The following is a 24,523-nucleotide window of genomic DNA, read 5'->3' on the forward strand; positions in this document are numbered from 1 at the left end:
TGTGAGTCAGCTGCAAAAAGGCAAGCCTAATTTTCAAGTCAGTTTAGGTTCTCACGTGCTTAATTGCTTTTAACTACTTAATATAGCACACCCAAAAGAGGATTTGTGTAGATTTGACTCATCGAATCAGACTGTAACAAATAAAGGTACCTAACCAAGCTAAGGTGTGTATGTGAAGTTGTGAAATAGGCCAAACCACAACCTATGTTATTACTTCTGTAAATTAGCAGATATTAATATGATTGTCATAGGGATTTCCTAAACAAAATGATCTAGAAAGTAATTATTAAAGTAATCTATATACAATTTGAATGAATCATGTTGGGTGAACAAGGACAATATATGGTTATTAGGCCACTGAACATAGCCAGGAGTATCTAAACCATTGGCAAGGGATCCAAAGACAAGAATAGTCAACACATTGTGGTAGTTCAACTACCACAATGTGTTGACTAGTAGCTTATCATCACCGGGTATAGAGCGAATGAATAATGCTGAATAAATAATGCTGAATAATGCTCTGTAAAGTGTGTTTGGGGACAAAGAATGTCTGTGAAAAGCAGTATATATAAATAAAGACTTACTTTACTTACTTACTTAGTATTGTATTGCATTGTGAAATCTTGCTATGCTTCCACTGTGAGAAGTATTATACTCTCTCTGATGACTGTGCTGGAGGTGTCCTTGTATTGTACATTCTCTGTTGTATATTCTCATATACAATCTGATGCAATATAATATACTTTTTGCATGAGCACACATAGTACTTCTCTGCCTCACCTCTCTGATGTCCTGTGAAATGGTATTGAGCCGTTCGTTCTCAGACTGCGTGTTGGTGAGTAGGTTGCGGGTTTGACGGAGCTCGTTCTGCAGTTCCAGGACTCTCTGCTCGTAGTAGGCCTCTTTACAGGCAGACTCCAGGATCAGGGACTCCTCACGGCTCTCCCCATCTGCAGCCACCTTCCTGTGGTTGGAGTGGGCTTGTCCGAAAGCCTGGGGGTAAAGACAGAGGTAAATCACAAAGCAAAATGTCCAAGTTGCTCAAGTCATGGTTTAAAGGGACTGTAGGTTTTTAGGTGGAGGGTCTGAAACCTTTCATGCTCTAAGATGTCGTTTTGCCTAGAATACTCATTAAAAAGTAATAAAAAAATGTGACTACGCCAAACTAAGTATCTTTTGGCAATTAAAACTTGAACAAAAAGGAGAGTTTATAACAGTAACTATGTCGTTTCCATGCAAAGAAACATTTTCATGAGACAAGCAGGTGGTGGACCCTCCAGCAGAAAACGGAATAGTGTGTCTTTAAGAACATTCATTCTAATATTTATGTCAAAATATGGTTTGGTTATAGAAGTTCATCTCAGGATGCAAGATGAAAAGTCATTCCGATTGCGGTAGACTGTAGAAACCCTCCATCTGGAAAGAATCATCTCATACTCCCAAATGCATTCCAGATTTTCACTGCTAGTTCAATTTATTCCTCACGTGCTCAGACACAGTGAGCAACAGTTTTTTGGTCTTTTTGAGACATAAGAAATTAATTTGGGTCAATCGCTATTCAGTTCAAATCTGACAAAAACAAAGTACAGCTACTTTTGTTGAAGAGGTAAAGGTTTAATTAAATCATGACTTACAAACAGATTTAAGACACTGCTAGACCATTTTGTCTACATGAGAATTTAGGTTTCAAGGTCTCAAAATAATCATATCTGTGATTACAAACTGTGCCCAATACCCAACCACCAGTGATGTGTTGAGATGGAAACTGATAGTCGTGTTTATGTGGGCAAAATCACCTAAGGCTCTTCTGAATCAGGCCTGGTTTGTACCTACATTCTCATCTCGCTCTCTCACTTTCACATTCTCTGTCTTCTTTCACTCTCTCTCCTCTCTCTCCCTCTCTGACCCGCTAACCCTCTATAACTGCACGTGACTGGCGGCTGCAGGATTTTCCCCTGGTTTCACTGCATATTGTAATAATCCGAGTAATTCCTTTAGAGGAAGGGAATCTGAAAATTCGAACAAGTCCAACTGACCTAGTTGCAAGGACTTAATGTGAAAGTGTAAAACCAATTCATGACAGGTTAGAAAAGGGCAGACTGGTGCCATGTCTCGTGCCACTTCAGCAGAAAAAATTGAGCATGTTGCTGCTGATGCGAGATAAAAATATATATAAATAAAATGAAGTCAAAATAAAAATGTGGGTCAAGAATGGATGACTATCAAGCTAAAAGGCTTAACAACTTCACAAAATTAGCAGACCAAAATTCTGCTCAATATACTCAGATAGATACAAATTTTATCTCCCCAAAACTGAAAGCAGAAAGATATAGTACTGATTAAGCATTGTTTGAATAAAAGACAAGATTAACCCAATCAAAAAAGGGAAATCCCATCGCAATAATCTTACTGGATGTGGTATTGAAGGCAGAGCAATCAGTCCAAGCCTGCACCCTTTGCCAAAACCTTCTGACCTCAGGCCTGTAATCTACAGTGTTCTTCTTAAGAGTGGCTTTGAAATACTTTCATCAGTGGTCAAATTAAGGATAAATGCATTCAACCTTATAATCTCGCAACAAGCTTCCCCCCAAAATTCTGACTCATTTTATGCACTATGTTTCTGTCCATACACATGGAAATATGCTGAATTAATCTGTTGTAAAGCTGTTCAAAGCAGTGTTTGTGTCATTGAAGGTGACTGCTTTGTTTAAATGATTCTCTAGTGTTTCAATATCTCAAAAAACAGTCACAGATATCCTGAAGCACCACATCAAAGCATAGCATAGCAGAATGGCTATGATCAAAAGCATCATGTGATAGTAGATATATTGCACTTTAAACTGAATCATTCACCAATAATTTACTGTCATCAGCTTTAGCAAGTGACCAATAAAAGCAGTCAATGGACCAACCATAAATAAAATACCCACAGGCATACCCACAAGACTGTTTTTAAAAGCACCATAATAGGAAATCATGCATCCTGTTGCATCATGGTTGCTAAGGATGATATTAGCACCAAACAAAAAAGCCCTGGTCTCTCTAGAGATCAGGGATCATTTTAAACGCACAGCTTGCTGTCTGTGCATTCACATCTCACTAGTTTTTATACGTTGCTATGACAGCATTGTCACAGGTATCAGGGTCTGTCATTAAACAACAGCCTCTGTGGTTGAATACAAGTCTGAAACATGGACTAACTGTCTCTTTGTCATCTAATCTCACAGGACAACGGGTTTCAAAGTCCACTGATTACAGAGCACAACTCAAGGTTCAACTACACCCAGCTATTTACAGAGTTTAGTAAAGAATAAAGTGTCCCACATGTGTGAGAGAGACCAAACAATTGATCTACCCCATCACAATAAATTGGCTTGGGATTTCTAACCAAAGAACAGAACATTGGCTAAATCAGTTACTGATTTGTTGGAAATAAGGACATGCAATGGTTCAAAAATACAATCTTTTGTCTGAAATTAAAAATACAGAAAGCTTGGAACATACCACATGACAATTACTAAGGTTTATTTACAGTATTAACTTGCTGTTAGTACAATATTGGCAATAACTTCCAGTCTATTGGGGTTCATGTGACAGAATAGATCAGATTTAGTCTCTTCATAGAAAGGATACAACTGCTTGGATTTTCAGTGCTATGATTGTGAAATTCATTGCAATCACATCGTTGTAGTTTTGTGTCTCTTGGATTTAGCTAAGTGAGATTTCCCCATTAATTAAAAGTATGTCTGCCAAACATGTATTTTTTGCAATACTGAAACCAAGATATAAAATATATATATATATATATATATATATATATATATATATATATATATATATATATATATATATATATATATATATATATATATATTATCTTTGAGTTTTTCCCTTGACTCACACCCAGCAAACAGAGAAAAACAGGAAGTGCCTCCATATTGCCCTGTTGTGTGGGCTGATGTTTAGGTGATCAGGGCCTTGGTGCATATTTGTGCCATGATGTAGTGAGGCCTGCTGACACATCCTTCACTGTGCTGCTGTGTTAGTTACTCACACAAGGCTGGTCAGTGTTAGAACAGGCCACGGAGGCGACTGCAGAGGAGGAGAGGTGGAGCAAGGGGAGGACACGAGCGCTGAACAATCCACTAAACAGTATCTATGTCCACGTGAAACAAGACTCACGTGTAGATGGAACTCTGGTGATTCTTTGCTGTAATAAACAAAGGAGATGTCTTCCTTGAGCCTGGATTCAGATTTTTATTCACACACCACTGGGCTGCTATATTTAGAAGCCTATTATCATCTGACCATAGCACACAGAGTCACAGACCTCTCGGGCATTAGGTTACACAGTATCCTGTAAACAGCCACTTCCTACTGTGGATGTCATATAGTTTGGTGTACTAAAATCTATCTCAAACATCACTAAATGAAATGCATATTATTAAAATCTTGCATTAGAATTGGTGATAAAATGCCTAATTACATTGTTTTTGCAATTAAACACATTTAAATTGAATCGAGAACTAATCGTGTCAAACTGTCAGCCTGGGGACATTTTAAAAGAGAGGTTCACATCCAAATACAGCCAGTCAAGAAACAGGACATTTTTTTCTCTTTCTTGTTTGTGTTCATGAAACTAATAAATAAGTCAATGTCTTGATAAGAAAAAAATAAAAGTGAAAATCTGAATCAGTACAAAAGTGTTATTTTTTGCCATATTTCCCAGTCCTTATTTCTGAGACTGTCTGAGAATCCCTGTTGTTTTTGCCCTGGCCTGCTGTTTAACATTGTCCTGAGGAATGCACGTCACATGGATTTCTGCTTGTTTTGGTTAACACAGTTTACACATCGAGCTGTTCCTGATTAGACACAGCTATATTCAAGTCAATGCCACTCGCTGAAATGAGTAACATAGATAGGGCATTATGATTACCAGGAATTTGGACTGTGAAACTGTAAAAATACTGGAAATTATTATCAAATGCAGAACTAAATAAACCTCATGAGTAGTTAGCACTGGTTCATTAAAGCCTGGAATCAAGAGAAATTATATTATTACAACAGTCCTAATGTATACTGAAGTGAATCAATTTGAATGTAGTTGTGTATAGTGTTACCAAATGAATATCCGACTGACCTGCCAACTTCACAATTTTTTAAAGAAAAAATATAGAGAAAGAATTGTTTCTTTAAGCTAGACCTAACTGTAGAATTATGGCAACTGACTGCTGAATGTTTATGATCAGGGAATTAATACTGGATGCCATTTTAATTTGTTTTTAATAGTATCATGTTCAATCAGTACAAACAATTGTGATCACTTGTCTTATCACCTAGCCCTAATATCACACATTAAAATGATTCTATGATCTTGACACAGATTTTGTTATTAGTTCATATAACATCCTCTTCAGCTAGCCTGTTTGTGTTTTGAATAGAGAAATATTTCATACTAGACTGTCATCTGAGAAACAAAGATACAGTCACAGAAAAAGGCGCTAAAATGTCTGTGAGTGAGGCCGAGATATTTGAGAGCTGCTACTTGGCACGGAGCCATATTGATTTTCAGTGCGGCACCGAGCTGCAGGGTTTTTTATTCCAGCTCTTGGGCGATTTCACACTCTCCTCCACTCTCACTCGCCCAATTTCTGCAGAGTGCACCTGGTGTGTGGGCCCTGAGGAGACTCTGCTATCTCAGGTTAAGGGAAGACTGCTGAAAGCCTGGTGGGTCTTTAAAAGCAGTGCAGTGAATGAAGGCAATGCTAAAGACTAGGGGCTGACTACAAACAGAATATGCACCCGATGTGAGGCTATCCCAAGTTCACATGGCAAACATTTTCTAAAAAGAAAAAAAACAGCTGCAGGCCTACTCAGGCTGTAAGGAGGAGTACAGGAGGTACAGGAGACTGAAAATCATACAGAAATAATATTATAATGATGAATATTTGGACTATTAACAAAAAATATGAAGAAAAGCAACTTTAATATTGTTACAAGGATTCTGTAACTGATTTTTGTTTTTCTTGTATGCTAAGTCTTCTGGCTCTATACAACAGAGACTCTGGTTAATAATCAGGAGGAAGCACATGTTTAAGCTGGGCACAGTGTTTTGTTAGGGGATAAAGACCTAATCTCCAGTCGCTGCATATGTTTAATGGTTTTGATATAGTACACCTCCATATCTGTGTCTGGCTTAAAGTCTGGGTTCTTTATCACTCATATCACCAAGCTGCTCCAGCTTTGGTTTTCACAACCTCAGTCATTTGCAATGCAAAGACTGGCTTATCAGAGGCTGCCTGTAGTTCTTCTTTAGTTCAGAACAGAGAGCCTGTGTCTGGATGAGCTATGCCAGGTCCACGCGCCTGCCCCCAGGGGAGCAGACGTCATTATGGTTACATCGCCAATTACAGTAGCAACGGTCAGCAGAGGTAACACAGTGGGATATCACCAGCACAGATGGCACTATCGGCGCTACAGATTGTAGCCTTCCTCTCTCCTCTGCCACACAGTTCTGTAGAGACACTTTAAATCCAATCTATTTGAACAAAGATTGAGCTGCACTCAGCTGCACTTGAACTGTTTGGACTTTGTTGTATCTAACCCAGGTTTAAACCATGTTGAACACTCTAGTTTGGTCCTGCACCCTTATTTCCATAAATAACATCCCTCAGTGAAGTTACATGTGACTATAGAAGAGACACACAGCTCCCTGTTGTTGCTCAAATGAGAGAAGAGGGGAGCAGCTGGGCCACAGCTGGGGCTTGCTTCAGTCCCGACCGACCTGGAGCATGTGAGATTATATTTACGAAGAGCAAGGTGGAAACACAGGAAGAACAAGGGGGCTGGGGATCCTGCTGCTGCAAAATCAATTTGTTTGTCTGTTGTGAGTTGTGCTAAACCAGCAGCTGTAATGACTTACTAGATAAATGTTGTGTATATCAGACCTCCCCACACTCAGGACTGTTCAATCAGGCTGTGGCATTGACCGGAGGATGGGGGATGGGAGGCAAACATCATTTATGTTGACATCTTGGTTCTTGTGTCATTTCTTTAACTCAATTCTTCATCACTTCAGCTTCACATGTGTCAAACAGCCATACCATAAACTAAGGCTGAATGTTTCCCAGTGGGCTGTTCCAGTGTGCCCCTAATGATGGGGTCCTGGCCTGGACTGGCCCTTCCTCCAACCAGACACACTCTAATGGCCTTCTGCACCACTTGCAGTAATTAAAGGCATTCTGTGACCGTAAGGGACTTTTTTTTTTATCAACAAGGTTAAATTTCAAGGTCAGTGTGACAGTTTTCACACCTGAGACCTTGACAGAAAAGTATAATTGGGTTGAGTTGCTACCACTGGCCAGAATTCTATCCATTTTCTAACTCAACCAACCTAAGATTTGCAAAACACGAAACACACAATACAGGAAGTCCCATTCTCCATGTTGGCACTCATTTAAATTCCAAGCTCTTTAAACCCATTGGACCAGCTGATTCTTCGCTATTCTTCTCTCTCAAAGGAAGTGAGTTTGTTCCCACAGAAAACCAATGCACTGCCCCTCCTGTCATTTTTCAAGAACCCCTAAGAGGTTGGCATGTATCCAATTAAAATACCCTCCTTGTGCCCCAAGTTGTCACACCATGGGCCCGCCTTCTTCTATACCCACCTCCCGTTTAACCATTTCTCCATTTTTGAAGCCCGCCTGGGGGTTTCAAAGCAGACTGTCTAGACTCACAATGGCAGCCTACAGAGGGGGAGGAGGGGTGAGTTTGGTGGCACAGTGTGAGGATGGTGAGAGACACTGGATATGTTTCTTATCGTATTGTGGTGGTACAGTTAAATGGAATGAGCCCCAGGGTAAAGGGACAGTCTTTAGAAATGGTTTTGCATGTTTGAATAGTTGTCCTATTAAAATGGGGAAAGGGCCCCATACAGGTTTGATTAATTGTGATGCGGCATGAGCTTGTTGTAATGTAATACTACAAGTTGACTTTACATTTTTTCTCTAATTGAAGAAAGTAAATTTTAGACTTCTTGCTCAGAGGTTCAACTGCTACCAGATGTAAGAAATGACATACATGAGCAAACAGCTTTGATGGAGTGCACGTGACTGTGTGGAGAGGGGGTCGCGGCACCCACCATCTGTTCATTTATTACTACCACAAGAAACTCTTTTGTCATATATGCTAATAAGTGTATCTTCTTTAAGACATGCTTATATAGCCTTAGGCAAATGAATTACCTTTTGCCTACAGAAATAACTTCGTTTGATACATGATACATTATGAAACCTTATTTTTCTTTATTAAAAACATAACTTATTGATTTAAATGATGAATAAATGCTGAATCTTCCTTTCTCATGCCTATAGCGAGATTTCCGGAGAGTACATCATATCCTTCCCATCTGATGTAAATGCCCTCAACTGTAAACAGGATGCTAGCTATATAAAACTGACTCCAGCACAATAGGAGGAAGTCTGAGGAGGTCTCTCTCTTTCCAGCCATTGTAAACACAAACATTAATTATCCCAAGTCATAAGAAAGGATCATATCAGGACTTGCTTGTCATGCGCATGAACAGGTTGTGCAGATAACATGGTGATTTACAGAGAAAATACAGGGTATGTATGCAGTATGATAGAAGCCTAAAAAGGCTATGAAGTTTATTGTAGAAATGAGAAAAGTACTTTAAACAAGAAACCCTAAATCCAGGTTTTAGCTAAGGGAGATGATTCACTGGCTTATACAAGAGCTCTGAGCCCACATAGTCAAAACTAACAGAAGACGTCACTGTAATATATTAAATTAAAAAATGTGTACAGTTTCAGTTGTGGGCATGCATATTAATTAGCACAAATTTGTAAATGTAACAACAATGTTAGCTGTGCCTTTTTAATGCGACATACTAGCAAAAGAACAATGTCTAAGCATAACAATATAATGAATTTGCAACCGCCAGGTTCCTTGCTGTAGTGATTACCTCAGGCTCTGCTTATAGCCTGGACTCCTGCCTGATCTGGCCCCTGGCTTTTCTAATTGGATTACATTGTCTAAATCATGGCCCTGCTAGGCTTCCATACTGCTACTACACAACCAAACATCAACATAGACAGACACGCTAGTAAATACCAGACAAAACTGTGTGATATTCAGTGAAGTAACTAACCGTGCAGCATAATGACGCACGATGTCTATGCAATAGTTAAATCAATAGACGGAAGGTACAACAACACAATGCTCTGTCTATGTGTAAAAACCATCTGTAATAGATGCTGGAGCAACTTGCTGAGGGCTCTTATCTCAAGTCATGAAAGTTCAACAAAATCATGAATAAATATAGTTTACCTTCAAAAGTTAATAATGCAAACAGTTCTATTATACACGTATAGTTTATATTATAGTTTTTCACTTCCAGCCACTAAAATCCAGATGTCAGCATAATTTGGCAATAGCAAAAGCCTTCAACTTAAAACTTCCAAATAGTTTACCGTCGATACAAGTATTGATGTCCACTAACGCTAAGCAGTTGAATCGGTGACATTTATTTAAGGCTATCTTTGAAATCATTTCAGTGAAGATGTTATCTTAATTACCTCAAAGCCTTACTACTTGCCTTTTTACATCGGCAAATAGACAATAAGTTTTGCTTATTAACAATAACTATCCAGCTCAGTATACAATAATCATGCTATTTATGTCAGTTCATGAGTGTAGAATTGCCCAAAATGCATATTAGGGTCCCTGACGAGGCATACCAGAGCAGGGCTGGTCCAGGAGATCTCATGTCTTCATAAGCCGGAGCGTTGCAACTGGAATTCATCCTCTTATACTCAGAAGGGAGGGGATTTGAGGCTTTATTTAGTGCCATTTAGAAAACGATTACCATTTAACTTCAGGCGTATGGTGCATTTGACAAAATATTTTACACTTTATCAGCAGTAGTTCTATCAAAGTTCAATCAGAATTAAGCATAAAGGGCTTAAAGTTACGCCTGAAATCTTTGTTACGTACACTGTCATATATCCTTTTGTGATCTGCTGTTTTAACAAGAACAAAAGTGACCAATCCTTTCAAATGGTACTACAATGGGACGCCTCTCTCAATCTCTGCTTTGTCAAACACTATGTACTGATGGCGTTTAACCCGCTACAACGGTGACACCCAAGACCTGTTAACCCCGCTGGGCTCAGGCCAACAATGACCCTCCCCTCGGAGCACAGAGATGGGAGGTTTGACTGAGCTTAACAATATTTAGGGAGCTGATTGTCTGTTAGAATTCCACAACCAGGAACGCAGCTGCCTGGATGCGGACAGGCTAGAAACATGGTGGTATGCAAGTGTAAACGGCTCCTGTGCGGTCCCAGGCACCAGCCCAAAAATAAACCTGGAGTCTGTAAGAGATTGAGATGCTGTGGATGTGAAGCACACCCTAGTGTAGTGTGAACAGCTGGAGGTGTGGTGCGTGATGTCACCTGTGAGGGGCTTAGCTCAGAGAGAATCACTCTTATGCCTGAACAGTAATGTCTTTAGCTGCTTAGCTCGTGACTGTGCCTAGACTTTGTCACCTGCCAGTTAACCTGATAACAGTGCACAACACGCCTAGTTTATGGTCTAAATAAAATGACACAAATAACCGTTTCAAAGAAAGCGTTCTAACTTGAAAAAAAAAAAATCTGATTTAAACTTCCCTCCTGGATTAGCAACGTAACTGTGAAAAAAATCAGTTGAAAAACTCAAATTCATATGTTATTATATATAACAACTACAGCACATTTAGTTTTGTCAATGAAAATATCTGCATTCATCAGTTAGCACATGGCAATTTGCAGCGATAGTTGAAGAAGCAGCCTGGAACGACAGCTCACGGAGCTGTGCCGTTACCAAGCAACAACGCGCACAGAAATCCTCCATCTTCCGCTATGTGTAGGTTAATATTAGTGCCCTTTCCACCAGTGCTGCTATGGACTAGTCTGTGACTGCTAATCATTATAATCATTAAAGGGGAGGTTATGCTGGGGTTCAAAGGGCTTGAGTGTGAGTCACAGGGGCTTACCTGCTGTAGTGAATGTCATATGGAGTCTTGGGGCACAGAGTTTGACTGAAGACCAAAGTATTTCAAATCATTACTGTGATACTATACGCACCATCACTTATATCTAAGAAAAATTATTATATTGTAATATAATATCATGTGTTTCCATCTGATTTAGAGTTAAATCTGATCTCATTTAAATTATATTTGAACAATACAACTTAATAAGAAAATGTATTATGACAATAAAAATGTTGTAACAAAGCATCTCCAAACCTCTAAAATCACCATTCAAAATGATTAGACACAAAGAGATAAAGTCTCATTATTTTCGCCTTTTGTGCTCCCCCAGCAGAGATGCAATGAAGAGAATCCAACTACTCAGCAGATTTGCCAATCTTCTGCCAAATCCATTGAAATTAATTTCCCTAACTTTGCCCAATTCACTGTTTGTCTTAGATATCATTAAAAAGCACATATGTTAAAAACTCAGCACAACAGCATTTAATTTTAGCGTACGCATCACATTTGTAGTTTATCTGCTCCCTATGACCTCCTGTTTTCCTCTAGATATAACAAAGGAAGCCATGGGGGATGCTGGAAGAATGTGTATTCCAGCTGATAGGATCACGTTTTCCTGACAGGCCCAAACAGATTTCAGGGCTGAGAGGAGTGATAAAGGCACATTTCTATGGCTTTTCAAAGGAGACATCTCACTGGTGATCTACAGCCAGTATAACCCACTCCTCGACCTCATGGTAAAGGAATGAACTTCTGCCACAGCTCTGCAAACAACTGAGTTTACTGCCCATTCAGATTTGCTTGTGCACTATAATAAAAAGCACACATGGGTATCTCTATTGAAGACTTTGATTAAAAGGAAAATACGTCTTTGATTTAGAGAGCATGGGTTATAGCTTGCAAAGTTTATTTCCCTTTTACTAGCTTGTGTATTCATTCCATTGAAAGCCCGGGAGGGTCTCTCTAGCAAAGAAATGCATGGGAAAAGTGTGCAAGAACTGGTAACACAGCCTAAGTCTCAACTCTGCACAAACAAGCAGTCAAGACCGCAAGAGTTGAATGCCCTCCAGTATTTGACTTAACTAAAATCACAGTAGGAAAGACAAGCAGAATTCTGGAAAAGCAAAAAAGGCTCTTGCCAAAAATATACAGCCCCCATGGTAAGACAGCTGAAGCGTGCAGGAGGAACCAACACAGAGGAGGATGTGAGAAGAGAATGACTAAATACATTTGTCAATATACAGATAATAATAGCAAACTCGTGAATAAAACCTCATGTCAACCCCAGTCACAAGCTCCACTGCAATATATTGAAATCAGATGACAGGGACAGGACAAGCCAGGCCACTGTTTCTGCCTTTAACAAACTTCTTTTATCTCTCCACACATTCTTTCCATTCCCAAAGGGTCGTTACTCATCTGGTTTCCGTTCCAACTTCTCTGCCGAGCGGGAATGTTTAAATTTCAAACAAGCTCCCGCCTCTGTGAAATTAACCAGTTCCTCACATCTGAAGACGATTCACTAACAGAAAATTACATTACCACACTGAGTGAAATCAACTGTATTTACATAGCCTATTATATAAAAAATCATAGTAATACAATAGTCACGTTTCAAAGTGGTGATATGTATAAAATAAGCATGGACTACAAACTGAAAGGCAAGGAAAGGGTGAGGTGCTGCATAAATAAATAATAGGTGGCAGTGTGGGGGATACCCTCAGCCAGAGGAGGGGGGCGCAGCACAGCACAGGGGAGCCTATGCCTATCCTTCCATCATGAAGTTGACCTTGCAACACAGAAGCTTTGGATAAATAGGTTGATTGCCATTATAGTATTAATTTTGTAGTCTGTAAGTAATGATACACTGAAAAAAGCAAAACTAAAACTAAACATGTGTTGGTGAAATACATCTATGACAGCCACATAAATAGTTAATAAGCCAAAGCTTGCGTTTGTGCCCACATCCTACCTCTTTCAACTGGTCCAACTCCTGTCTGATGGTCTCATACTCAATCTCCAGCTCGTCGTATTGCTGTTTGAGTTGCTGCTTCTCCTCCAACACCGCGAGCCCGTACTCCGCCGCCTGGATCTTCTCGTTCGTGGTCTCGGTCAATTCCCGGGAGAGACGCTCGATCTCAGCCCTCATCCACACGGGCATGTTGTCGGGATATCCCAGCTGCTGCTCTTCCACGGACATGATCGCTACCCCGGCTATCAGATGACGTTCAAGCCGATGTGAGACAAGAGGGATGCGGCGTTAACCTTGAAGAAGAAGCGCTCGGCTTAAATTCGTCTGTATTTGAATTGCATGATTGTTACGTTTGCGTTTCTCGTTGCTGGCCACGCTTCTTTGGTCATGTAGTCTTCCAAACTCGCTGGTCTTGTACGGGGGAGTCTGGTCCTTTAGAAATGCTCCATCGCTGAGGCGCTCCTGTTCCTTCGCCTCTCCCCCGGCTTATACCGTCGACAGCTCCGCAGCAAACTTACCAGAGCCAAGGCGGTGGAAAGAAATACATGACTTCCGGTTTCAACCTTTTACGCTAAACACAATGTAACAAAGTGCGCGCTTTGAGTTGCTTACTCACAGCTGGGACGCCTAACTGAAGTAGGCATAGGCTAGAAGCGACGGAATAATACCAGCATTACCAATTAAACTAAATTTCCGAATGAGTGTATCAGTATGATTTCGTCTTGTTCTGAAAGTACAAGCTCACGTTTTCCGGTGTTTTCCTCCTACAGACCAGCCGGCTTTAAGGGAACAGCTGACGGACGGTTTGCTCACACAAAATGCACTACGCAACGTGCGGGGGCAACTCCAAGCGCGCTGCAAAGGCCGATGGGAAATGAAGTCTTTCTGTAGCCTCTAATCCCAACATTCTACACCTACGCGCACCACAAAATAAACTCATGTTCCCAGTATGCCTTGCGAAGGTGCCGATGTGGAGCGCGGAAATCAGCTACGCGAGTGGTACCCAAGGCCCCCTTGTGTTCACTTTTAAAAATGTGCAGATGTAACTAATTTTATCACAACCCGATTAAGTCTGCGGCAAGGAGGATGTGAAAGGTCCACATCCCTTTTTTATATTCAGAATGGGGCTATGATGACGCATTGCTATGGCACTTTAGAGCCGCAGCCTGTAGGCGTACAATAATCCTGTATCCATTCAAATAAGGTAGGCCCTACCTATCAACTTTTGCACTACAAGGTGTATAACTAATGGCCCAAATGTATTTATACTGCAATATTAGCCTGGATTTGCTCAACACGTTGTATCTGACGTGGATAGCATATTGAGTTGTGTCTACTGCCATCTGGTGGTCACTATGAATAGCCTGTGTGGTTGCATACAGAGTTACAATGAATGAATGAATAACTTTTCTTCTTTTCTAATCCATTTTATTTTGACTTGTACATTAACATTTATATAATTATGTCTTATTTGACACCTGTCTCTTGCTATCTTTTTTGTTACTTATTTAGAATTTATTATTATCTTTTATAGTTTTGCTCTTTGTTGTTATATTGTGATGTGTGAGCTACTGCGTCCAAGTAATTTCCCTTGAGGATCAATAAAGTTTGTCTAAGTCTAAGTCTAAATTGTACATTAGGTTACTCCAGTTATGTTTTGCTTGTAAATTGTCTTAGAGAATATTGGAGTGTGAATAAGTGTGAAAATATTACTTGATTTTATTTATTTATTTATTTATTTCGATCACAGGTATATTCTGACAGTATTCCACAGTGATATTTAACTTACTTATTTAACATAGTTGGTCTTATGACACTAATCTAATATCTTAAATTGTGTTTTTAGGTTTACTGTGGAGCTTCAGATATGAGCAACATGGTAGAAACAAATTTGAACTGCCAGGCACTGGTGAGTGAAATAGAAAATACACACTTTTAAGAAGTGACTTACTTGTTGAAATCCTCTAAGACAGGGTCGATGTAAGTTTATACTGATTGTTTGGTAGTTTTTATTTTTATTGCCCATTTCTATCAAAAATGTTATCTCCATCTACACGCCCCTTTTGCTTTCTACTACTTATCCTTAAACTAACCAGCTTTAGTGAGCTAAGCCAATCAGATTTTATCTGCTTGGTATGTCACTCAGGTACCTCTATTTGTGGAACAGATTTGAGTCTAATGCTGCTCTCCCCAGCAAAATATATTGTGGTGTGCATATTTCCAAGCCCCAAAACTACATATAAGTTACTTCTGTCACTGTTTGGACACCAAGCATAGGCCTAACATTAACAGAAATTATTGATTATAAGCAAGTTTATTTTGCATAGCACCTTTCTCAGACAAGGTCACAAAGTCAGAACAAGAAGTGAAAACATACTCCAGGGAAAGCAAAGAGAGTGGAAGATTGTTCCAGAGTCTGGGAGCAACACCCTGGAAGGATCAGTCTCCTCTGGTCCAAAAAAAAGTGGGAGGATCCATCAGCACGTTGTGAACTATGGACCTCAATGTGCGAGATGCTCCTTCCTATATCAGATCACTGATGTAGGAAGGACCATTTAGGGCTCTGAAAGTCAGCACCAACATTTTTTTTTATTGTATCTGGTTGGAGACCGGTAGTCATTGAAGAGTTAAGAGTGAAGTTAAAGATCCTCATTGTACAGCTGCTGAGGAGACAACTCCTTTTTGTTTAGACAAGAAAAAAAACTATTACAATAGTCTAAAAGCGAGAACAGAAATATTGAAATGTTTTATAGTGTGTGTTTTTCAATGGCCAATACTGTAATTGAGTATAAGGTGCTCTGCTGATATACCTACAGAGTAATGAGATTATAGTTGTCTAATCTGGGAGGAGTCAAAAATAAATCTGCTCTCCCTTCACTGCCACAGCAGGGACTGTGTTAGGAGTTAGGTGTAACAAACTCTCACCAGTCTTCATTTTATACACATTCCTTTGGAAGTATTATCAAATGCATCAGTTATACCAGTAAATGCATGTCTTTCCATGTAGGAGCACACAGGCCATGTTCACACAGTTGCCCCACCCAGAGACGCAGGGATAATCTGTGACGGATTGCATCAAGAGAAGCAACAAGATTGACTCTCCATAGAAGTCAGCGTCAAAAGGCTGAAGCCAGATATGCTGGCATCCAGAACAGTAGACTTTTCAAACATGCTTGTTACAGATGCTTTAGCTCAATTGTTTCAGGTGAGTTATATTTTTATTGTTATGTAGACTATAGAACTTGAAACTATTTAGTTTGTTTAATCAGATGATATGTAATGTGTGCCTAGATTCTGCTATGACTTTGGTTGATTTCCTGAGTCACACTTCAAATGGCACAGGCAGCAGGAGGGGCTCTGATGGAATTCTGTAAGTAATAATAAAAGAACACACACTATATAATTAGTGAGTTAAAATGTAGTTAAATATAGTTATTTTCATAAAGTAGTTAGCTGTCCTTTAGAGCTAAGGTCCGGCCATTGCCAGACAAGGGATTAGTCACCTTAAGTGAACAGTCACCGGGGATCTAAGCAGTCAGCAGAGAAAGATTAATATAAAACTTGTTTATTTTAAGATATTGGTTTCATTCATTTGTTAAGCAACATTATAAAAAACATTGTTTATGATCGACTGATAGGGATTTGGTTCTGTGGTAAAATGTGCCATGTAGGCAGATGTTATGGTATATTTAAAGTTTCTTTAAATAAGAAACACAAAACAAAAAACAGACACAAACTTTAACAATTGTCTGCAGAGTTTAAAAGTGATGGCTCTATCCAAGCACACTGTGAGACTGAAGACAGTAGAGCACAAAGATAATGTTTGATATTATGAAATTATAAAATTACATATAATTATTTTAAAAAATGATGAAGTTCAACATTTACTGTGTGAATACTTGTGACCTACCCTTAAATGCAATATTAAACTCTACCAACCAGCTTCTGATATCATCAAATTCTTAATTGTTTATGACAATAAACAATATGCTATGTTTTTTTCTTGATTTTTCAGTCAGAGCCCCTAGGTCCAAGTATACAGTTTTTGGTGAGGCTATCCGTTATGTTGTCCCTGCCCATGTACAATGTTCTTATGGTTGTGGAGGACAAGCATGCAAGTATGACAATCCAACGTACTGGAGTGACGAACAACAGGCTATAAAAGGCCTCTACTCTTCATGGTAAGATTCCTTTTCTGTTAATGTACATTATGTCAAAAATAATGTTCATTAGGCACAACAAAAACTCACTCAATGTATGCATTTGTCTTTAAGGGTGACTGACCACATCCTTGCATGCTCCAGACCCTCCACAGAAATCATTGAAAAATATAACATAATCGATCAGTTTAAAAGGTGAACATTTTATATAAAGGTCTAAAAACTAGTGTGACAGTGTTTACCAGACATTTTTCTTTCAGGAATGGCATCAAAACATTGATCAACCTACAAATTCCTGGTGAACATGCATATTGTGGAAACCCTTTAGAGCCAAAAAGTGGATTTTCATACTGTCCAGAAGTATTTATGGAAAACAACAGTATGCAGATTTTACTTTCATTCAATATAAAGTATAGTTTAGAGTAGTATTTGTAAGTAGAATAAACTGTTATTCTGTGTTTTGGTAGTTTACTTTTATAATTTTGGCTGGAGTGACTATGGTGTGGGGTCCCTCACCGCTGTGTTGGACTTGGTGAAAGTCATGGCCTTTGCACTGCAAGAGGGGAAGGTAGCAGTCCATTGTCACGCTGGGCTTGGAAGAACAGGTACAGTAACCAATCAGTCTTTAATCTCTTGATTTAAAAAAAAGTCTATGAACTGTGAATTTGCCGCCTGCTTGTCTCCATGGAGATGTTATTGTTTTGCCTGGAAAGTTACATAGTATGGCATTAAATTTACTCATCATGGAGACAAGCAGGCAATGCCACCACGCCAAGTTACAGATCATCTGTGGAGAGGCGACTCTGCTCACAGTGTTAATGCATTTTCAAGGTGTAGCAAGGATAGCAATAGTTGAATAAATACAAGATAGAAACATTTAATGCTATATAGTGGAACATCACAATCAACAGCTCAATGGAGACAATGGAGAAAAGTTGAATAGTTAATCTTTAATGTGAGAGGAAACAAACAAATATTTTTACATTAGTATTTGAATCTTTGAAGAGATGAATAATATTCTTTGCATTGATTCTTTACTGATATATGTGAAATCTGATTGTACAAGTTCTCTTACAGGTTAACGTATTTAGTGAGATTTAGTGATAGATTTTAGTGTTAACAGACTTAGTGATAGATTTTAGTGTTAACAGACTTAGTGATAGATTTTAGTGTTATTCATTAGGTTATTCTCTCTTTGCTCTAGGTGTGTTGATAGCCTGTTTCATCACCTACACAACTCGAATGACTGCCAACCAGGCCATCCTGTACGTCCGCGCCAAACGTCCAAACTCCGTCCAGACCCGGAGCCAGCTGAACTGTGTGAGGCAGTTTGTGCAGTTTCTGGTCCCCCTGAGGAGTGTGTTCTCATGTGCTAAACCACTCACCTACCCAGTCACACTGACCCAATACCTGCACCGCCAAACGCACATTCTGCACGGATATGAACGCCGACAACTGAAGTACTTGCCCAAGATCATCCAGCTGGTGTGTAAGTTGTTAATAGATATTGCAGAAAATCGACAAGTGATTGAAGAAGACATTTTGGAAGCTCCTGATAGTGAAGACTTGGAGATGGAGCAAAGCATAATAGAGAAATTAGGCCCAGAGATTTTTATCAATCAACCACGATTGCCAGGTTCACCTATGTTACCAAGGCATTTCAATGAACCACCTATCTTCTACCATCGCAAAAGTCTCAGCTATAGCGAGTCAGATTTGAGAAGACTTGGATCGGACCTCAATCTCCTAACACAGCCAGTAACATCTTTATCACAAGACAATGTTGGAATGCCAGAACCGCCAACTAGTGCACAGAGAAAAATATGGAATAGTAATACTTCACTCAGTTCATTCAGCTCTGTTAGTTCACTATGGGAAATCAAAAACTTAGAGCACCAAAAAGATGGCTCAATTCTGATCAGAAGACATAAAACTAGCATCCAGCGCAGTGAATCCATAGGGAATAATAAGGATGCAAAGAAAGGGACGCTGCTAACCAGGTTGAAAGCAGAGGAGAGAGAGGAGTTGGCAAATGGGAAAAAAACGGAGAGTAGAGAAGAGGAACATTCTGAGGTGCCCTTTATCACGCTGCAGTCGGAGCTGTCACTAGATGGCCGCAGGCTGCTGGTGGCTCAAGCTTTGGCCGTTGACCTGTTCCTGGATGGAGAAGAGAGACACAAGAAGAAGGTGTTGGAATGGGAGGTAAGACTAAATAATGAGGGTCCTAGACTGTGTGAGTGAAAACTGTTTCTACTATGAAATAACATTATTACTGCAATATTTCAACATACAGGCAGTAAAACGTTCAGTTATATTAGAACAAAAATGTAAAGATGTTAATTAACAAGTCAAATGTGTAACAATAACTGACCTGAGACTAAATCAAGAAAAAAAGCAAAATTTTTTATACTAAATACAAGCATGTTTTAATTAAAAAGCAAATGTCTGTCAAATAAAAAATCTTAGTAGTGTTATAATTTTTTTCTTGCATGAACCAATATTGGATATTTGTGATATTAATTATTCTGTGATATACTGCACATACCTAGCAAATCAAATGTGCATACATTTGTTTAGTTACTTGCTGAGACTGTAAAAGCACTGTATAAGACTAATTCATTATTATTTCTATGATTTAAAATATATTTGCATATTACTGTACTCATCCTGTGTTAACAAAGTTTATTTTTGTTGTTCAGTTTGAAATGAAACTCACATTTGATGTATTTAAAGCCCAGTCACTCATCCAGATATTTACACAGACTGACCAATAAGACCATTTGGGAAAATGATTGGAAAAAGTGTAAGAATTACAATATGATACATTAACAATATCAAGAAAACAGTCAGTTCAAAATGTCAGCAAAGAGTATTAGTTTGTTTAGACCCTCTCCCCCTTATCCTATTTCCTGAGTGGCCATGGGTGAGATGGGAGCAGAGTAAATGCATTAATGTGTGTTGACAGGCTGAACTAAACCAAGGCGGCGCATGGGAGCGGCTGTGCCTGGAGCGTGACCCTTTCATCCTCACGGGGCTTATGTGGGCGTGGCTTGAGCAGCTCCGAGAACCCGTCATCTCTGCTGAAGTCGCTCAAGCTTTGAACCCAAAAAACACAGACACCAAAACGCTCCTCAGCCCACTGGATCAGGTCTGGAAGGAACCAAGTTTTTTATCTTTGTTCTTGTTTGTAATTATTTTGGTCCATGCAGATTTAGCTGTTTTTCATGTTTGTTTTTTTAAGTTTTAATTTTAGTATTTACTGTTATGTGGCACAGTGCTTGAGTGGTCTCAGGTAGTGCGGGGTCTTTTGGTGTGGAGTTTGCATGTTCTCCCTGTGTCTTGGTGGGCTTCTTGTAGGTACTCTGGTCCTTCCACCAAAATAAATAATCTATAGGCTACTATTTCAGCTGGGTTTTACATCCCAAGCCTAGAACAATATCTGGAGCTGGGTCTCTGGCATTGAAGGAAAAGTTTGAATATAGATGACAAATTTCCCTAACGTTAATCTATTGCAAGCAGATTTACGATTTTAAGATCACAATTATATGTTTATTGACTTTATGATTATTATCACCTGGTTGCATTTCCCATGTCCTCTTTTGTAGGGTGCTCGAGAAACGCTAACTTGTATTCTGGACTGTATGGCTCATATGCAGTTTATATCAGAGAAGGTTGAGGATGCTTTCTTGAATCGGACCATAAAGGCATTCACCAGGGTGAGTGCACAATCCCTACACAGCTTAAGTGAAGTATATGGGAGTTAAAATTATTTAAATTCAAAATTATTAACTTAATTTGAGTATATTTGAGTAGTCAAAATTCATGTATTTGTTAGACTTAGATTATGTTAGTTGTAATCATATACAAGTATCAGTAATTAGTTGTTGTTTCCTCAGTCTGGGTGTAGTAAATAGATACTACAAGAAATAAAAAAAAATAAGATTAACATTCTCATTCTGAATTTTTTGCATACATCTTTTTCTCTTCATTTGTTGCAACAGGTGCAAGACAACACACCCGAGGGAAGTGAACTGTACAAGTCTCTGTCTAAGGTCCTTATGTGTCTCTTGGATGAGAAGAGAAATTCACTGACCGTACCAGAGTTTCCGCGTTCGTGCTTTAAGTTACTCTAAGTTCATTTAAATTGTGCTAGGACGTGTGTGTGTGCTACATGTTTGTGCCAATACAAGTTGTGTCCACAAAGTTACAAAAATGATCAATGTGAATATAAAAAGTACAATAATTCTCATTCTCAGGTAAAACCAACTGACCAGATACAACTCTATGCCTTATTCTTGGTTATTATGAAGACTCCTTACCTCAGCTGAAAACAAGTATAGACAATCTTAGGTTGGTGTTTATTGTTATCTCATTACATCAAGTATGCCTTTGTTCATAATATTGCTTTGAAGGTAACACAGATTTTTGTAAACCACAAGTACAAGTATGTGCAATATAGACCTATATAGACCTATCTCCATCCATCCATTTCCTTCAGATACCAATACATTTTTTCAAGCTTTAATAAAATAAAACTGTGACATTTATGGATGTAATGTGGATTTTCTTGGAGAACATACTTAATTATATTTAAATCCACATCATTGTGGTCACTGTTCTTGTATTAGTGGTGTTATGGGGGACAAAATGATGAAATAGAAATGAGCTGTCCTTTAAGATGTGAAACAGTATGTTTTCAAGACATCTGATCCATCATTGCCCTCAACTGATGCTACAATGCTGGAGTAGTCACATACAACATGGGTGAATCCTCTGAAAATAAAATGCCATTTTAATAATTTTTAGTAAGATTTTTGGATTGTTTAAATATAACAGATAATCACCTTGACATTGAATGAGATCCTCCCAGTAAGTGATAGCGGCCCTCTAGAGTTTGTCCACCATCTCGATTATTTTTCCATGTTAGCACTCGCAGAGAGAGATCAAGAGATGCAGTCACAGCACGAAAACTATCCTGTTAACATGTATTTCAATGTTATTTTCTAAAAGGAAATAATCAAAATATAACCATTAGGAATGTTAAAACGTCTTACCACCCACAGTGCAGAGATTGGCATAGTGTGATCTGAAAAGCTTTGAAGCAATTCTCCAGTGAGAGAATAGACTAACAGTTGATCACCAGCTGCCAACACAATGCAGTTGCTGTCTTTGGCCTTTAGGAGGAATTGTTGGGAGCTGACTTGGTTCAAACTGAAGGACCTCACCTGATTAACTAATCATATAATGAATGATATGATAACATAGCACAGAGTAAAAATGCAATAATATAAATACAGAAGGTAATGATTTGGTGCTTGCCTATAATTTCTGTTTTGTACTTGGATTTTTTAAGACAGATGTCAAACACAGTGAGGATGTTGTTGCGCTGGGATTCTGTGTGAACTACAGCAAGCCTGGAAGGTTGTGTTGGTATAAAAACAGCAGCTCTGCACCCAGCCACTGGCAAAGACTGACAAAGATGCTCATCATCCTCTGATTCTGCAATTAGACTTTCTGTGTACATAACCTTTTTAAAGACAAAAAGTGCAATATTGTTAAAGTTTTATTTGAATTGTATCCGAATGTTATTATTGTGAAATGTAAAAAAAGAAAAGCGAAAGATACCTTGGCACTTAGATCATCATTGTCCTTAGTCCCAGCTGTAAGCCACTTTTTGTCAGGTGAAATTAGTAGTGTTGTAACTTGAAAAGAGTCACAAACCATGAAAGTAGATCTTTTAATCAAATCTGGTCCAGCTAAAGTAATTACAGACCCAAGACGTCCTCCCACCTAGAAAGAGGAGAATAAACTTTTACAGTTATAGACAGCAATCAGTAAAGTTATATCACTACATGAAAAATAATTTACCGTCAGAAACCAGTTATTGTCGATAGTATACTGGAGTAACTTGGTGTGTGAAAATCCTGTAGCAAACGTCGCCATCTGCTGTCCAGTTTGTCCATGCCAAGTGGTGATGAGACCTGTAGTGTCGGCTGTGACCACTAGGTTGTGCTGTTGGTCTGTTATCATGTCCATCATTGGATTCTGGGATGCAGGACTGGACCACAAGAGTTCACCCTATGTAGATAAAAAAAAAAAAAACACAAAAAAAAACATGCTACTCTTTTAATACTTTGCTAAATGTATTGTAGTGTCTCTGAAATAGTACTACTTTACTTATAATGTACTTAACATTCCAAGGAATGTCACAACGCTACAGAGAACAAAACTAAATTAAAGATACTAAGTTATTAACAACTAACAATTAAAAGCATGTCTAAATAAACAAAGTATTTAGTTCAGCTCAGTGATAATTTCTTAACTGTAATTTGTACTCACTTTTTGGACTCCCCACACTCTCACTGACCCATCCGTTGAAGCACTGCAGACAGTGGCACTGCCACTCCAGAGGTCAGAGGAAGCTGATGAATCTGATGAGTTAAGGTAAGCCACCCCGATTACCCTACCTGGAGGTCAGTAAGAAAGGAGGCTATTATTACTGGACTGCGGTAGATCTGACCTGTAACTTAGCTTGATGGTGTCACCTGTTTGTTTCCATGGAGACAGATATGTTTAATGTCATACTTTCAGGCAAAGCAATATCATCTTTACAGAGATAAGCAGGTGGCACTTTTTAAAGATGACTAAAACTAAAAATGTCTAAATTGGAACTTATATTTAAAAATAGATCAAAAGAATAAACCAAATGGGGTGGGTCTCAATATTTAAAATGCTGTTTACTTTACCTGTGTGTCCCCTAAGACTTTTGCATGTGTAGCCTCCAGTTTTTCCTTCGCTCATCTTCTTCTCCAGGTGGTACCGGCGGAGGAAGTATCGCTTCCAGGATTGGGCACCATCTCCTCCCAATCCGACGTTACAGAAGACCCAGCGCTGTAGTGACATCCTCCTGGAGAATCAGGTATTACTATTTAACTACCCAATGAGACAATTAAACTCTCCACAGAAACGCTGAAACAATAACAAAGGTTTACCTCCACAACCATGGTGTTTCTGCAGCGTCATTCCAGTCCTAAAAATTAAAGCAATGTAGTCTAAACTAGATTTTGCTGTAGTAACATTGCAATCAGACTACTTCCGCAAGTCAGACGCTCCTTACCTTACACACACTGGAGGCACTAAAGAGGTCTTTTTCTGACAGAAACGTGAAGATATGAATCAAACAATCTTTTATGAGGTAGGTATCCATATTTATATCAGTTTACACCAGCGTAATAAGTTAAGATATCCGCGCGTAAAACCGTCACGCAGCACTTTGGCGAACTACGGAAATAATACAAGGACAATTTGTTTTTCTTTTAAATGTGTTACTTGTTT

At 38.9% G+C, this 24,523-nt stretch overlaps 3 protein-coding genes across 7 annotated transcripts in view; 1 reads left to right on the forward strand and 2 right to left on the reverse strand.

Moving 5' to 3' along the window:
* Positions 1-13,760, reverse strand: part of LOC110164625 (protein bicaudal D homolog 2-like) — a 41,347-nt gene extending 27,587 nt beyond the window's left edge. Inside the window, exons 1-2 of one of the 3 annotated variants that reach the window (XM_020929706.2) lie at positions 13,029-13,760; positions 781-993 (exon numbers count right to left, since the gene is read on the reverse strand). In XM_020929706.2, coding sequence (XP_020785365.1) covers positions 781-993; positions 13,029-13,256 — 441 coding nt within the window. In that variant the 5' untranslated portion in view covers positions 13,257-13,760. The remainder of the gene's footprint in view (positions 1-780; positions 994-13,028) is intronic. The other 2 variants (XM_055165742.1, XM_055165743.1) reach the window with 2 other exon arrangements.
* A 322-nt stretch (positions 13,761-14,082) lies between these two features.
* Positions 14,083-21,571, forward strand: ptpdc1b (protein tyrosine phosphatase domain containing 1b). Of its 2 annotated transcripts, XM_055166317.1 has the most exons (13): positions 14,083-14,232; positions 14,875-14,937; positions 16,036-16,233; positions 16,320-16,398; positions 17,044-17,209; positions 17,303-17,383; positions 17,449-17,567; positions 17,656-17,793; positions 18,393-19,390; positions 20,154-20,336; positions 20,794-20,904; positions 21,190-21,298; positions 21,445-21,571. In XM_055166317.1, the coding sequence occupies exons 4-13, from the start codon at positions 16,362-16,364 to the stop codon at positions 21,456-21,458; spliced, it is 1,956 nt and encodes a 651-aa protein (XP_055022292.1). In that variant the 5' UTR covers positions 14,083-14,232; positions 14,875-14,937; positions 16,036-16,233; positions 16,320-16,361; the 3' UTR covers positions 21,459-21,571. The 2 variants fall into 2 exon arrangements, with proteins under 2 accessions (XP_055022292.1, XP_055022291.1); XM_055166316.1 differs by having other exon boundaries at positions 21,190-21,467.
* fbxw12 (F-box and WD repeat domain containing 12) lies at positions 18,120-24,486 on the reverse strand. Of its 2 annotated transcripts, none has more exons than XM_055166319.1 (10): positions 24,306-24,486; positions 24,181-24,218; positions 23,935-24,095; positions 23,528-23,655; positions 23,057-23,266; positions 22,814-22,978; positions 22,508-22,715; positions 22,243-22,421; positions 22,033-22,163; positions 18,120-19,345 (listed from the first exon to the last, which is right to left on the reverse strand). In XM_055166319.1, the coding sequence occupies exons 1-10, from the start codon at positions 24,393-24,395 to the stop codon at positions 19,321-19,323; spliced, it is 1,335 nt and encodes a 444-aa protein (XP_055022294.1). In that variant the 5' UTR covers positions 24,396-24,486; the 3' UTR covers positions 18,120-19,320. The 2 variants fall into 2 exon arrangements, with proteins under 2 accessions (XP_055022294.1, XP_020785251.2); XM_020929592.2 differs by lacking the exon at positions 18,120-19,345 and adding an exon at positions 21,528-21,961 and having other exon boundaries at positions 24,306-24,485.
* Positions 24,487-24,523: the final 37 nt, after the last annotated feature.

Source organism: Boleophthalmus pectinirostris, unplaced genomic scaffold, assembly GCF_026225935.1.
Source record: "Boleophthalmus pectinirostris isolate CB_2022bp ecotype Guang Dong unplaced genomic scaffold, ASM2622593v1 HiC_scaffold_8, whole genome shotgun sequence".
Lineage (NCBI taxonomy): Eukaryota > Metazoa > Chordata > Actinopteri > Gobiiformes > Gobiidae > Boleophthalmus > Boleophthalmus pectinirostris.